The 13291-nt window shown below is 39.7% G+C and overlaps 2 protein-coding genes across 2 annotated transcripts; both read right to left on the reverse strand.

Moving 5' to 3' along the window:
* Positions 1-1648: 1648 nt before the first annotated feature.
* On the reverse strand, positions 1649-9449 carry LOC104432884 (protein ENHANCED DISEASE RESISTANCE 2). Its single transcript, XM_010045457.3, has 21 exons — positions 8991-9449; positions 7499-7573; positions 7342-7395; positions 7197-7262; positions 7060-7121; positions 6770-6900; positions 6655-6701; positions 6467-6564; positions 6196-6291; positions 6037-6101; positions 5874-5945; positions 5481-5627; positions 5093-5379; positions 4879-4939; positions 4555-4730; positions 3474-3575; positions 3312-3362; positions 3085-3228; positions 2638-2733; positions 2154-2255; positions 1649-1995 (listed from the first exon to the last, which is right to left on the reverse strand). The coding sequence occupies exons 1-21, from the start codon at positions 9432-9434 to the stop codon at positions 1903-1905; spliced, it is 2469 nt and encodes an 822-aa protein (XP_010043759.2). The 5' UTR covers positions 9435-9449; the 3' UTR covers positions 1649-1902.
* Positions 9450-10205: 756 nt separating this feature from the next.
* On the reverse strand, positions 10206-13291 carry LOC104432885 (UDP-xylose transporter 1). Its single transcript, XM_010045458.2, has 8 exons — positions 13038-13291; positions 12124-12257; positions 11836-12020; positions 11650-11717; positions 11430-11562; positions 11008-11169; positions 10581-10850; positions 10206-10471 (listed from the first exon to the last, which is right to left on the reverse strand). The coding sequence occupies exons 2-8, from the start codon at positions 12242-12244 to the stop codon at positions 10367-10369; spliced, it is 1044 nt and encodes a 347-aa protein (XP_010043760.2). The 5' UTR covers positions 12245-12257; positions 13038-13291; the 3' UTR covers positions 10206-10366.

Consider the following 13291-nt stretch of genomic DNA (forward strand, 5'->3'; position numbering starts at 1 on the left):
GTAAAGCATTTATAAATGTAATTGACGAGAGCTATATGTCAAATTATTACTATTATCCTTGTTAATAAGATATATTTCTCCTCTTGACTTAATTTCAAACCAAGTGGATGCATTATAGATTTAAAGATACTTTATCTTCATTTTCTCTTTTCGAATTTACTATTCAGCAAAATAAGTCAGAAAGAAATGAATATTTGGGAAGGACAAAAGAAACTAATTTCGAGATATTTTATCTTTACCTTTGACTATTTGACAACTCAATACATTTGAACATGCTTTCTCTTTATAAATTTTTCAAATTATACATTTGCACATGCTTTTCTTTATCCGTTCTCAAATTCGAAATATAATAAGTGATGGAAGTTTGAGAATAACAAGTCACTAAGTTAATGCTAATGGGTAAAGTTGATGGTATGTGGCACATGCCATGTGGTAATCACAGAAACTAAGTTGAGTGCTATGCGGTAAGCTTAAAAGTAAATATCCTCTCAATTTGGACTTCGACTATACATAATAAATAAGGAAACATTGTCAAAAACGTTATAAACCTATTGTATTTTTACATATTTAGTCCCAAACATTTCAATCTTGCCAATCAAGTCCTAAATCTTTAATATTTTGCCAATTGAATTCATTAACATGGACACTAGCCTTTCTACATAGTATATCTATTGCTTTTTTATATTATTTTAATATTTTTCCTTTCTTCTTCCTTTTGACCGGTGGTTAGCCATAGCCGAGCGGGTTGGCCGACCCTTGTGTAGGTCAAGGTGGCCTCGCTAGATTTGGTTTGGGCGAGGCTCACCCTCGTTGGGTCTTGCTTAGGGGAGGGTGAGCCTTGGTGAGGGTTGATGGTTGTTGGGCCACGCCTTGCCTGGCTTGTGGCGAGCGAGGGTGACCCTCGCCAAGTGAGGCCAACTGCCCTACCACCGGCAAAAGGAAGAAAAAAAGAAAAGCAAAAAAAAGGCAGAAAAAATAATAAAATATAGAAATATCTGTCATTATTGATGTCCATATTAGTGATTTTTAGCTAAAATTAGTTAGATTTTTTGAACAATTTTTCCTAAGTGATAAAATATCCAAGGCAACCGTTGACAAATACTCTTTATATTGCCAATGAAAATTGGAGGTGCCCACTCATTTTAGTGGTATAATCTGTTCATATACGAATCCGGGGCACCACCACTCACACAGCCAGCTCCACTCAGCTCTCTGTGGGTTTGAAATCTGGAATAGAAGGAAAACCAATATCGAGGGCATCGGGAACGGAAGAAGCTCATAGGGGGCGACCCAAGCGTCCGTGAACAAGACAGAAATCGAGGGGCAATGTCCTTTTCGATGCTTTGCCCACTACGGAATGTTGGGCTTTTTTGACCTTTGCTATTTATTCTGGGGTTCTGTCAACATGGGATGGACCCCCCAAGCAGCTACATTCATCTGTCCATCTGTCCACATGAACCATGTTAGCCATAATCTATGTTTAGTGGCTTTGTGTGGTGGTTGTGGCCATTATCTTCGTATTTTGTATGATTAGAAAATGGGAAAAAAAAAAGGGAAGAAACCCCATTCCCCTTTTCTTTTCTTTTCTTTTCTTTTCTTTTCTTTTCCCACTCATTTAAGATGATAAGGACATGTGGCATCATCACCGTGAAAAGCGCTTCTTCGTTGGGAAAAAAGAATAAAAAAAACACTATGAAGTGAAGAATCCCAACATGCTTGTCGATTTTCTTTGTTGTTTTTCTGGTAGAATGCCAATTTGCCACGTTCAATGTGATTGAATCAACGAATGTCCATCTGTACTGAAAATCACAAACTCCAACACTCCCTTTTTTCTTCTGCAGCTCTAAGAAGCAAAGGCTTGTTATGCTGGTTGATTATATACAGATAACAGGAGATACCATGTCACTGTTTGAGTAGAACTGATCTTGCCGCATCCAGATGGTTAAGCCGGCAAGTGCCCAGAAGATACTCAGGCAGCTCGTCTTCTGTGTTAGCCTGATGAGAACAGAATCCGTGCATTAGTGTGGTTCAGAAATAAAATAAGAGGGACTGAAACGAATATGAAGTAGTAGTTGGCGGAACAATTGCATAGTGAACATTAAGATGGCCAAATGAAACTTCTGTAACAACTTAAACGACATGAACACTTTTACCTGCACCAAGAATGCCATTTCGATAACCAGGTTGTTAAGGTAACCGAGTACCAGACTAACCACTCCCCTGGCAACTGTTGATGATCCGATGTCGATCCCAAGCTGTAATGCGTATTTAGGGGTTAGCATGCTTTAGCGTGGAAATTTTCAACATGATATCTCAATTTGTGATTCATAATTTCAGTCTTTCAATGCAGTGAATGGGTTAACAACTGTCAGGCCCAAGGACAAGCATTGTGATAATGTTACATGATCAATAAGGCAAATTGCACAAATGGGATGAATACAAGAAGAAATGACAAATGGCTAAGCATACTGCTCTGTGTTCAGTGGCAAAACGGTCAAAAGAACATCTGAATGCCAAGATGAAAATTCTTTTAAGACTATCAATACCAATGCACCATTGTATTCCAATATATATCCCATACTGCCATGCCAAATTCAAGTAATAGAATCCCATGAAGCTGGAATGCATTGGAGTTACCTCCAAGTAGTTACTCCCATAAAAATAATTGATTTGCAGTGCCTGCCCAATAAGACAGGCTTTCTTTCCCACACTCTGCTTGACTATCCAGGAACCCTGAAAAATAAGGAAAATAATTAACAAGGTTTATGGAACATACAAAAGAAGGTGGTCAGGCCACTAAACAAAATGTATACATCTAATTGAGCTAATCTGCATAGAATAGCAACTAATTGGAGGCAGATACTTTTCTGTCTAGTCATGTTCTAGGATAGTCATCTAACTGAGGTGAGATTGACCCTCAAGAAAACAAATCACGAGGTAAACTTGAGTAGAATAAGTGAATTGTTTATGGTTACCTGTGCAGTACATGGGGTAGATAAACCATCTTGTCAGGTGATTCAGTGAAAATCAGAAAAGTACGCTGCTACATTATTAAATGTTAAAACAATCATGAAGGATACTGACCTTTGAAATATAAGGTATTAGCTTGAACCTTGAATTTCTATATGCATCGTCCCCCTTGACAAAGTTCTCGAGTAAGGGTGCATCTTTCAGGGGAGTGCTCATCATGTAGTATAGTGCTAGGCTGTAGGTTGTTGATCCAGGTACCTGCTTCACAGGACATGAATCTTTATAACTGATAATGGCACTGACATCAAGGTCGATTAACATAGATAAGAGAAAATATTTGCCTGTATGTTCACAATAAAGAAGAACTCTGCTCCACCCTGGGCTGCATATTTCTGCATAACAAAGTCAGCACCTTCAGAAAACTTATAAATGTCACCATATTGAGGCAAACGCATGTGAATGTAGAAAAGAGGTCATTCAAATTATTGGATTTAAGTTTGAACCTGAACAATACTCCCCGGCCTTCCTCCTAGGTCATCTTCCCTTTTGTCAGATCTTAGCCAATCTGCAGCAACCATTTGCATCAAGGTTCCTTTCGCTTTAACCTGGAGGACAGTTCAGAAGCAATAACATCAGAGAGAAATATGATGTATTTCTATCAAGAAATAACTCTACAAGAACATTTTGTCAGATCAAAAAAACTTCACCACTAGGTACTTTCACCGAAGAGTTAACTGTCAATTCATTCACCTTGTTTTATGTGGATCCATTGCATAAACAGAGTCCACAGAAGCCAACTAATCAATGGTTCTCTGAGATAACAATTAAAGTGGTCTTGTTGGCAAAAAAAATAAATATATAATAATAATAATAACAAAAGGAAAAGAAAAGTGCCTTGGCCAACTATATGTACTACTATAGTTTCAAAATGAACAGTTTACAATGATTTCACTCTTTGAGAATATTTTATCATGCAAAGACTACTCCTTTTGCATTTCTATAGCACATAAGTTTTTTTTTTTTTTTTTTTTTTTGATACCCAGGAACCGTCATACAGCCGGCAGCCGGCGACGTAAACCTGGAGCAACGCTAGCGCAGGACCCACCACCACGACGTCGCACTTAAGACCACTAATAAACTGCGCAGTATGCAACCTTGGGGGTTTGAACTCTCGCCCTTCCGCAAAGAGGGTCTGAGCGCATACCAACACAGCCACCGAATGGGGTGGTTCTATAGCACATAAGTTACTCCTCAATATAGGCAATTTGTTAACAAAATCCCAAAAAAAAATCATCTCTGCCAACAGGTAAAGGTGGAACCTTATTCAGTGGCTAGCGGAACTTCCCACAAAGGATCATCAGTTCAGAATGATAGAGAAGAAAATACAACAAAGCACAATCATTAATCAGGCATAGTTTTCAACTCAAATCCATAATGTAAAATTAGAGTCATCTGCCAGTAGACACCATTTTGTTTCTGTTAACACTTCAACGGGTCATGTTCATATATATGAATATACCAGGCAGTGTATGAGCAAGTGCCATCCGGAGCTGGCGCTCTGGCTAATCTGTGCACTGTACACACCTTTTGATGGTCCTTTAAATAATTCTTTCCACGGATTAAAAAAGTAGAAGGGTCTGCCTCAGTCCAGCTGGAAGTCAACATGCAAGTTGGATCTTTAGGAAGAGTAGTTCCATAGCAACATGAGACAATGTCTTCTATCACCATCTCTTGTAAGTCAACATAGCCCCTCTTCTGAACTACAACATACAAAAGTCTCAATTGTCAGCACATCCAATAATATAGGTCCTGCTCCTCATGAGATGGCCTTTTAAGACAGAAAAGCGTGCAGCAAATGGGTAGGACAATTAGATAAGCTTATAGGTGCTCCAATATAATTCTGTTCACCTGCAAGGTCGTGTAATTTTCTCACAAAACCAGCAGCAGTTGATAATCTTGGATGACGTCCCTGCGATGTGAAGGCGGAATAGGAATCACATGAGAAACTCCAAACATGGAGAGCACGAGGCCATGTGCCTTGATGTAAAACTAATGAGAACTCCATCAACTATCGATTTAGGATTAAATCACCCGGTCATAACCATTCTATGTAAGCTGGTACCTGAGGGGAAATTTCTGGCACAAAATCATGAGACCAACTGCTTTCTGATTGGTCATCTGATGGCTCGGGTACATCAAAGAACTCATCAGCAGCATCGTTTAGGCTGACAAGGCTAGCATGCTCTGACGGCGCCTTAGCTGATCCATCACTCATCTCTTCCGCTGCCCTACCATCCCTTAATGATTGCACAAGTCTATCGTCATGCAACATAACATTTCTTGACAGCTCTCCTGATGAAAAGTTTGAGCAAAAATTCCCTATTTTTGCTAAAAACAACTCTCTTAATGCTGCAAAAACACAAAAGCTAGTTGCTTTCAGATAACACTGGAAGAGTCCATAGGGGAGCAATCTTATTAGATATAACTAATTATGCACATATCAGGTTCACCAGCAACTCTGCCAAGCATTTTGATTGTAATACTCCGGCCTGAAGAAGTTCGGATGTAAGATTTCCAATATTTCCAATCGATAGCAAGCATGTGTTTTACTACTGATTGTTCCCCTTGGTTCACTGGAGTAATGACATATCCTCCACCTGCAGATAGAAAAATTCCACTGCCTCAGAAATTGTGTGCTTCGCAGGACCCAAAGTATGATCATGCAGGTTCACCACCCAAACAAATAATTAAGTTCATGTTCGTGAGCAGAGATTCAGATGAACACGTTAATTTTCGCCATTCTTTCCCTGAGACTTTTTGTCTAGGGGATGAAATATCGGGGCTGATATAGCAATGGAACTGAATAAGTTGCATACATTAAATGCGATTCGAGCATACATTACTTTTTAGGCATGCTCGGACAAAGCCTTTCTGTGGGAGGCACTTCTTGTGGAAGACTGAATGATAGAGAATGACTGCAAAATAGTAGGCCAAAGATGTCACCTCATAGTTTACTGGATTCAGAAAAAGATGTAACCTGTAACTAATATTCAATAGAGTGCATACCGTATGTTCCATCATCTTCTCTTCTCCAATATCGACGCAACAACAGATCTCTACATTTCATTCCCCTGAATGCATCACATATAAATGAGAGAGCCACAAATGAAGCAAATTTTAAGATGCCTTCTAGAAAAATTGTGATTGCTAAAATTTTCAACTGACCAAGGTAGCCAATCGCTATACAGCTGCTTGTGAATGATATCAGTGTGACCATCGAGATGCTCAACCACCGTTCCCTTATAGAAACAGAAGTCCCATCTGTTGGATTGGAAATTTCATAGACAGGCAAAATTTAGAGCAATGTGTAAAATTGGAGGAAGACACGGCATTCTTCTGAATCTCCCTATAAGTTCTTTTCAAAGATCATATTAAAAATAACATCGAAGCCTATAGGTCACTTGCAGATGGAATATATCTGACAAAGAGGACCTACTCTGATCTTGAGGGACCAAGAGACATGAGAGTTTGAAAAATGGCTTCTGATGTGCCATCAACCACACCAACAGCCATTACTGCAGGATGGTCATCCCACTGTGGAGGAGAAAAGGTTGCAAGTTGCTTGCTCAGCAATCAATTAGTTCATTGAAACCAGCAAATGAGAGAAAGGAACAGCTAACTAACCTTCCCACGAGAATCCTGGTCTTTTGCTTCTTTAAAAAGCCTCAAACCTGCATAGATCTATGTCTTAGGAAATAGAGAAAGATAAATCAAGAGTACGCTAGGAAGTACATATTACCATTCTGGCAACCGAAGATTGTCCATGGTGAAGGGGCAACGACATCTGATGCCACTAGATCTGTATGGTTGGATGTACCACGCGTCCAGTCTACTGGAATAGCATGACTTACTCTGTTGGAACCACTTAATCTACAGACCCAAACAGATTATTAGCAGCCAAAATAAGAATAGGGGCTAATCTCAACATAAAACATCAGCTATAATTTGTCTTATCAACAGCATTTAGACAACAGACATGACAATAATAAACCTAGTGCTTCAGTGTACATATCGTATAACTCTTCATACCCTAATGACTGCCAGCTCGTTGTTGAGCAGTCCAGAGCACTAGCACCAAGATCTGGACCACCCTAGAGAGAAAACAAAGCAATTAGCCTGTAGTCCAAATAAGGCATGTCTTGCCCACTAATGCTAAAAATTTGAACCTTAATAGCTGCTTCCTGGAAGGAATGAATCCATCTCGCTGCTTCTTCAGGACGATATGCTCCCAGCTATTTGGTATAGTACCTCAAGTTAAAAGATGAGAAATTCGACAAAATCTTTAAATGGTAGTCACATTTACTCTTGTACCTTGAGTTGGTCATTGTGATTTGACGTATTATAAAGTGTAAATATGTAGAACACCTGTTAGCATAAAAAGCTTTTTTCAAGTACATCAAACTGCAGTTAATGGATAAAAACATTAGTTGATTGACTCCTGGTGGAAAGAATAAATAAATGACCATACTTTTCTATGAATGCTTTCTCTTCCATTGTCCACGACTCGGATACAGCAATCAATAATCGCACTTCTCACAGGATCCTGAGATAAAAATGAAGCACATGATTAAGTGTTCTCAGAACAAGTGAAATTTGCAGATACTTATCGTTACCATGTTCTAGGACCCAAGTACAGAGGGATGAAATGCTTATTTTAAGACAGAATGTGAAGTTATAGTAAGAGCAGGTCCCACTAGAAAAAGAAAGTGTACAAGATTTTCTTTGACACATCCTAGTACTGGGATTGAATCAAGTGGCCCAGAAAGGATCCTCATATTAACCAGGTTCCTTCCTCAATTAGAGGCATTGACAATTATTGATTCCATGCCTAAATCAAATCAATCTCCTGAAATGTCCCTATACCGGATAGCTTTGCATACAATGTGACTAAACCTTCATGCCCCTTTCACATTAACATACATTGCAATTGAAAAAACACTACCAAGACTTTAAGAACTCGCGCTGTCTGACAGCAGCAATATTTAACCTTGTGAATCTGATTTCGAGCAAACCAAAGGCATCGCATCTTTATCAAACCAAACAGTCTCCAGGATAATGCGTTTATCCACTGCCAGCATCCAAAACTTAGATGTTCTTTTTAAAAATAAAAAAATAAAATAAAATTGGTAAACGGGATTTGAATATTCATCCAACATCAGAAGTAAGGTAACAACTATAGACCAACTTCACATATTTCTCGGAGGATCTCCTGTGCAACACAGTAAAACTAGTAGGGCAATTTATCCAAACGATAGGCAAACAACTGAATTACCAAGATTGTTATCAATCTACCTAAAATATCACATCAACTCTTATTTATGGAGTGGAAATAGTACAATACCAGCACATCACAATCAATTAAAGTAGTGAGAGCCAAGAATGTGGCCCAAAAGTCAGGCACAAGCAGTGTGCGCTGTATTACCGAATCGACCATAAATGAATAAAGTACAAGCAGAGAGCGAGAACGACCAAATACAGCATCAAATCTCGAGAGACCAGTATAAATCGATGCAACTAAAGTCACTATTTGACCGACACTAGCAATTTGAAAACCCATCCGATAAAAAAAATAATAAAAAATAATAAAAATCCCACTCTAGCACCCCGATTTTGTGGTGGAATAAGATCTAGACAGAGCCATCAGACAACATTCTGCAACGTTAAACAGATCAAAACCATCTCCATTCGTCAACATCAGCACGCGGGGAGGTTGATCTCAGATAGTAAAACTACCGCCAAATGATCCCATCAAAAAGTGCACGACAAGCTCGCTCAAATTGTTGTCAACTCGTGACTTCAAAAAAGAATCAATAGAAACAGAGCAGTCCATTCAGCCCGCTTGGCACGCAAGTTCCTCGACCGTAAAGCAGCACCTCCGTCTCAGCCAAACAAACCTTCGAAGAACTGAAGCGCATGCAAACTAGACGGTGCGAAGAAGAAGAAGAAGAAGAGGACGGGACCTCATCGGGAGAAGGAGGAGCAGATTTGAAGCACTTGAGACAGTGATCGTCGAGGACGAAGTAGCGCTTCCTGGAGAACTGAAGGCCGAGCCGATTGGAGCGGATCAGATACAACCAGCCCTCCATCCGATCCGACCGACGGAAAACCCGCTCGCACTCCTCCGACAAATCCGCCACCCAGAACCGGTCTCGAAACTCCCCTCCCACACTGCAACAGGTACGTGCGGAAACTCGGGAGGTCGGCGAACCGGAAACCGCGTGCTCTCCTCCGCCGGAGCCGGCGGCTGGCGACGGCGACGGCGACGGCGAACGGCGCCTCCAAGAATCGGAAGCGAAGAAGATGACAAAATCTGAAGCAAAGTTCCTCGCTTTCTTTCTGTTAAAGTTAACTGATTTTGCGTACGATACGTCAGACCAAGATTGGAGGCAGATTGAAATGATCATTTTTATATTATTTTAATTAAAGCGTTGCCTCGTCGTACGTACCACATCATAAATCAAGCCTAACAGATAACTGTTAACGGCCCCCACCGCCGGGCCCACACGAGGAACGGTGGAGATGGGCTTAGCGTACATGCATCAGCCATCGGCCCACATTTTATTTATTTATTTAAATAATAGGTTGAATCGGTACCTTCCAATGACTTACCGATATAATTGAGATCTAGATAAAAATCATAGACTAATAATATTAAAAAATAAAAGTATTGAAAGTCCTAAAATTTATTATAAAAATACAATGAAATTTTAAAACTTTCAAAAAGTACAATCAAGTTCTAAAATTTGTTAAATTGATCAAATCAAGTCTTTTTATTGATAATGTTTTTTGAAAGTTTTATGACTTAATTCCACTGTCGACAAGTTTAAGAGTTTATTGCATATTTTGAAAGTTTTAGAATGCGATTGCATTTTTATAATAAATTTTTAGGACTTAATTGCACATTTTGAAAGTTTTAGGATTCAATTATACTTATATGATAAATTTTAGGACTACTAGTTCACCTATCCCAAAATTAAATTAGAATTAAAATTTTCCTGATGACATGAAATTTATCTATACATTGAAAAATATTAATTTACCAAAGCATGCCCCTATTTATAAACTATGGGTATTTATCTAACTCCTTCGAGTCTCAGAAATACAACTTTCTAAGATTGAGAATTTATTATCTAAGTTAATATGCAAGATGGCAATCATTCAGTATTAAGATATCATTGCATGAACCCTGAAATGTGGGGAAAGAATATTATTGCACTTGATAAAATTCATTTACACTCGAAATTGAGTCTTAAGGAAATGGAGAGAGAGAGAGAGAGAAAGGGAACCCCGTCAAAAGCGAAAGTGAAAAAGAAAATGCCAGCTTTCTTGCTGAATCTCAGACAAAGGAGTCTCTGCTAGATTTCTTGGCATCTTGATTTTCTTTATCTTGATAGCCCAGGCTCTTCCCATCGAGAAGCGGTTCAGTATCCTTCTCTTTAACCTGACAATATACAAGAAAGGGACGTGTGAACAAGCCTACTCGCTGCATATTCTCAAGATTCGTACATAAACATGTGGGGAGAGAGAGAGAGAGGGAGGGAGGGAGGGACCTGAGAATTGGAGAGATCTGTTGACTGCTTCTTCTTGCTCTCTTGGGTGCAGACGTAGGAGTACAAGCCCATCCCTAGCATGGCGACGAGGATGCCGATGATGTTCCTCTCGGTGAAGGGGTCGTGCAGCAATGTGTAGCCGAAGCCCAGGACGAGGCACGTCTTGAGGTGGCCCAGCACTTGGTAGGTCACCGGAGATGTCTTCCCGATCACCAAGAACGTGCTGAAGTTCACCGACACTGCTATCAGGCAGGAAAGGATGATGAAAGCCTGCGACGTGTCCATTCACGATGCGGTTACATGATGATATAATTGATGATATCGATTCGAGTGGGTCTAAGGCTCAGGATCGCGTGATCATATAGTTTGAGTGAACCGTGAAAAACCAAGAAGAATCGATGACGAGTGGAATAGATTTGTTGCTTACCAAGACTATGGGAGAGTACTTATAAGCAAAGACATTTTGCTTGGTGAGGGATTGATCCACTAGAGGGCCTGAGACAAAGAGAATGGCTGCTTGGAAAGGTGCTGACTGGTACAACAGCTGTGTGGAGGAGACATTGAGCTTCTTCTGTATGGTGTTTGTCAACTGAAGAGGGGAAAATTGTTAAGGGAAACACTTCATATCCATCTCCATAAGAGAAAAGGCCGTCCACAAAAATCAGAAGGTAATGTGTAAGGATGTGGAAGCTCAAAGTTTGCACTTATGTATGCTCCTTTGGAGTTTTCTCAAGAAGTGCATCCAACAAATGAATCCACATCGATTTAGTATGAGACATCAGTGACTATACTTCCATGAATTCAGGTGCACCTTGTCAGAAAGATAAAAATTAGTAAAAGGAAGGATACAATTTGGCCGACGCAGGTTGTGACGATGGCCAGAGCAGAGAGCACTGTTCCCACAAAATTAAGTTGTAGATCGGTAATGGACGCGATGCCCACCCCCAAAATCAAGACAAATAGAGAGAATTTTATCTTCTGGCTGCAAGAACAGAAGAAGTTGTCTCAGAAAATGTATAGAAGAAAAAAGGAAGCCGTCTTCAAGCAACTGGATCAATGGATCTGTTACCTGAACTGCTTTTTGAGGAAAAGAGTTTCCAGTAGAACGGTGAATGGTATAATAGCCAGTTTTGTCATCTGCCAAAATAAGAAATTAGAGGAACTGAATGAGGAAGCAATTTGAATACTAAACTAAGATTGTGCAAACGTTCTAAGTTGTAAATGCTTCTATTGGTAAACAGCCTGGTATAGGAACCTGGTAGAATCCGACGGAGTTGAAACCAAGGCTCAAGTTTAGAAAGCCAATTGAAATTCCATTCAAAATGCCAAACAGCATCACAGTCTTCAAGTCAATCGCCTTTGATTCGAAGAAGTTCAAACGTTGAGCCGCGTGTAGTGTGCAAAATGTAACCATCAGGTGCCAACTGGTGAGAGTTGTGGCTGCATTCAACCAAAGAAAAAGAGAGAATTTTACCTCATGTTCACACTTGAAAACTAAGAAAAAAATCGACAATCAGAATCTACTTAAATGAGTTTCGTTTACCGAAAGGGAAGCCCAGATTGCTCATTAGAGCCTTGTTGCAGATGACAATGGACACGGATGATGCCACTGATAGAAAGAGAGCTCCAATCACACCCAACTGGAAGCCTGTCATCTCCCCCATGCTGCAATATTTTCTGACAGACAAACCAAGGTTAACACGAAAATTTCTTTTAAAATGAAACTTGTCTCAGAGGACAAATCACATAATGCATAGCTGGTGAGTCTTTTTTTATGTCTCCTGGGAGTTGGAATTAAGAAAAGACAATTTTGTGGTTTCTTGAAAGTAGGAAGTTTTCTATTGGCTGAAGACAAATAAAGATGAGAAGGTCAACTAGTCAAAATATCATTAAATAATGTTGCACTCGGGGTTCATTCATTGGGCTAAAACTCTGCTAACAACCATTGAGTAGCATAGCAGGATAATTTTATTGTTTTCTAGGTGGCCATTCGATCTCACAGATTTTTACTAGGCTAAGGTTTGAACTACTCTCACGATTTTCTTGAATAGGTGGTTGGCTGTAATGTCGAAAATGTCATGTCATTCCAACTAATCTTACCAGCCGCAATGCATTGGTTCCTATGGATTTACCAATCGACAATGAGCTCATAGCTGAAAAAAAATCAAATTCCCAATAAACTGAAGAGCAATTTGATATTATTCCAGTAGCCGACACAAAAAGGACACGAAAGTCATATATTGCTCGTTTTATCAGAAAATTCATTGGACATGAAACAGCAAAAAGAAATGAACAGTACAGAAAAATACATTGGAGAAACTAAAGTATTTCTGGAGGACGTTGTGCGAAACCTGAGAGAATCAGACTTAAGATATCGATAAGTAGGAAGGTGGATGACTAATCTGTACTAGAACAACCAAACTCAGATATCAAAGTAATCGCTTGCTTAGTTCTTACCAAGGAAACCAAAACCGAGAAGGCAAAAGGCTAGGATGTTGAGGAGATAGCAGTAGCTCCAAGAACTTCGTCTTCGATCACCACTCAAGCACCAGATCAGGCCCTTCTTTGAAGCCAACCCTCAGAGAGAGAGAGAGAGAGAGAGAGAGATAGAGAGAGATTGGCTTGTAAGAGGAGCATTGAAAGGCATGTATTTAAGTGGGGTGTACAAAGAGAGGTTGGTGATGATAGGAGAATGGTGTTAACGGTTAGGC

The sequence above is a fragment of the Eucalyptus grandis genome, chromosome 2, assembly GCF_016545825.1.
Source record: "Eucalyptus grandis isolate ANBG69807.140 chromosome 2, ASM1654582v1, whole genome shotgun sequence".
Taxonomy (NCBI): Eukaryota; Viridiplantae; Streptophyta; class Magnoliopsida; order Myrtales; family Myrtaceae; genus Eucalyptus; species Eucalyptus grandis.

Bases quoted from the DNA above. Each gene is read 5' to 3' on its own strand.
- LOC104432885 (XM_010045458.2), bottom strand. From the start codon at position 12,244: ATGGGGGAGATGACAGGCTTCCAGTTGGGTGTGATTGGAGCTCTCTTT. The intron at 12,021-12,123 runs GTAAACGAAACT...GGTTGAATGCAG, and splicing joins CAATCTGGGCTTCCCTTTCG to CCACAACTCTCACCAGTTGG. The intron at 10,851-11,007 runs GTAAGCAACAAA...GACACGTCGCAG, and splicing joins AGTACTCTCCCATAGTCTTG to GCTTTCATCATCCTTTCCTG.
- LOC104432884 (XM_010045457.3), bottom strand. From the start codon at position 9,434: ATGATCATTTCAATCTGCCTCCAATCTTGGTCTGACGTATCGTACGCA. The intron at 7,263-7,341 runs GTACAAGAGTAA...TATACCAAATAG, and splicing joins ATCACAATGACCAACTCAAG to CTGGGAGCATATCGTCCTGA. The intron at 3,576-4,554 runs GTGTGTACAGTG...ACTGTCCTCCAG, and splicing joins ATTTAAAGGACCATCAAAAG to GTTAAAGCGAAAGGAACCTT.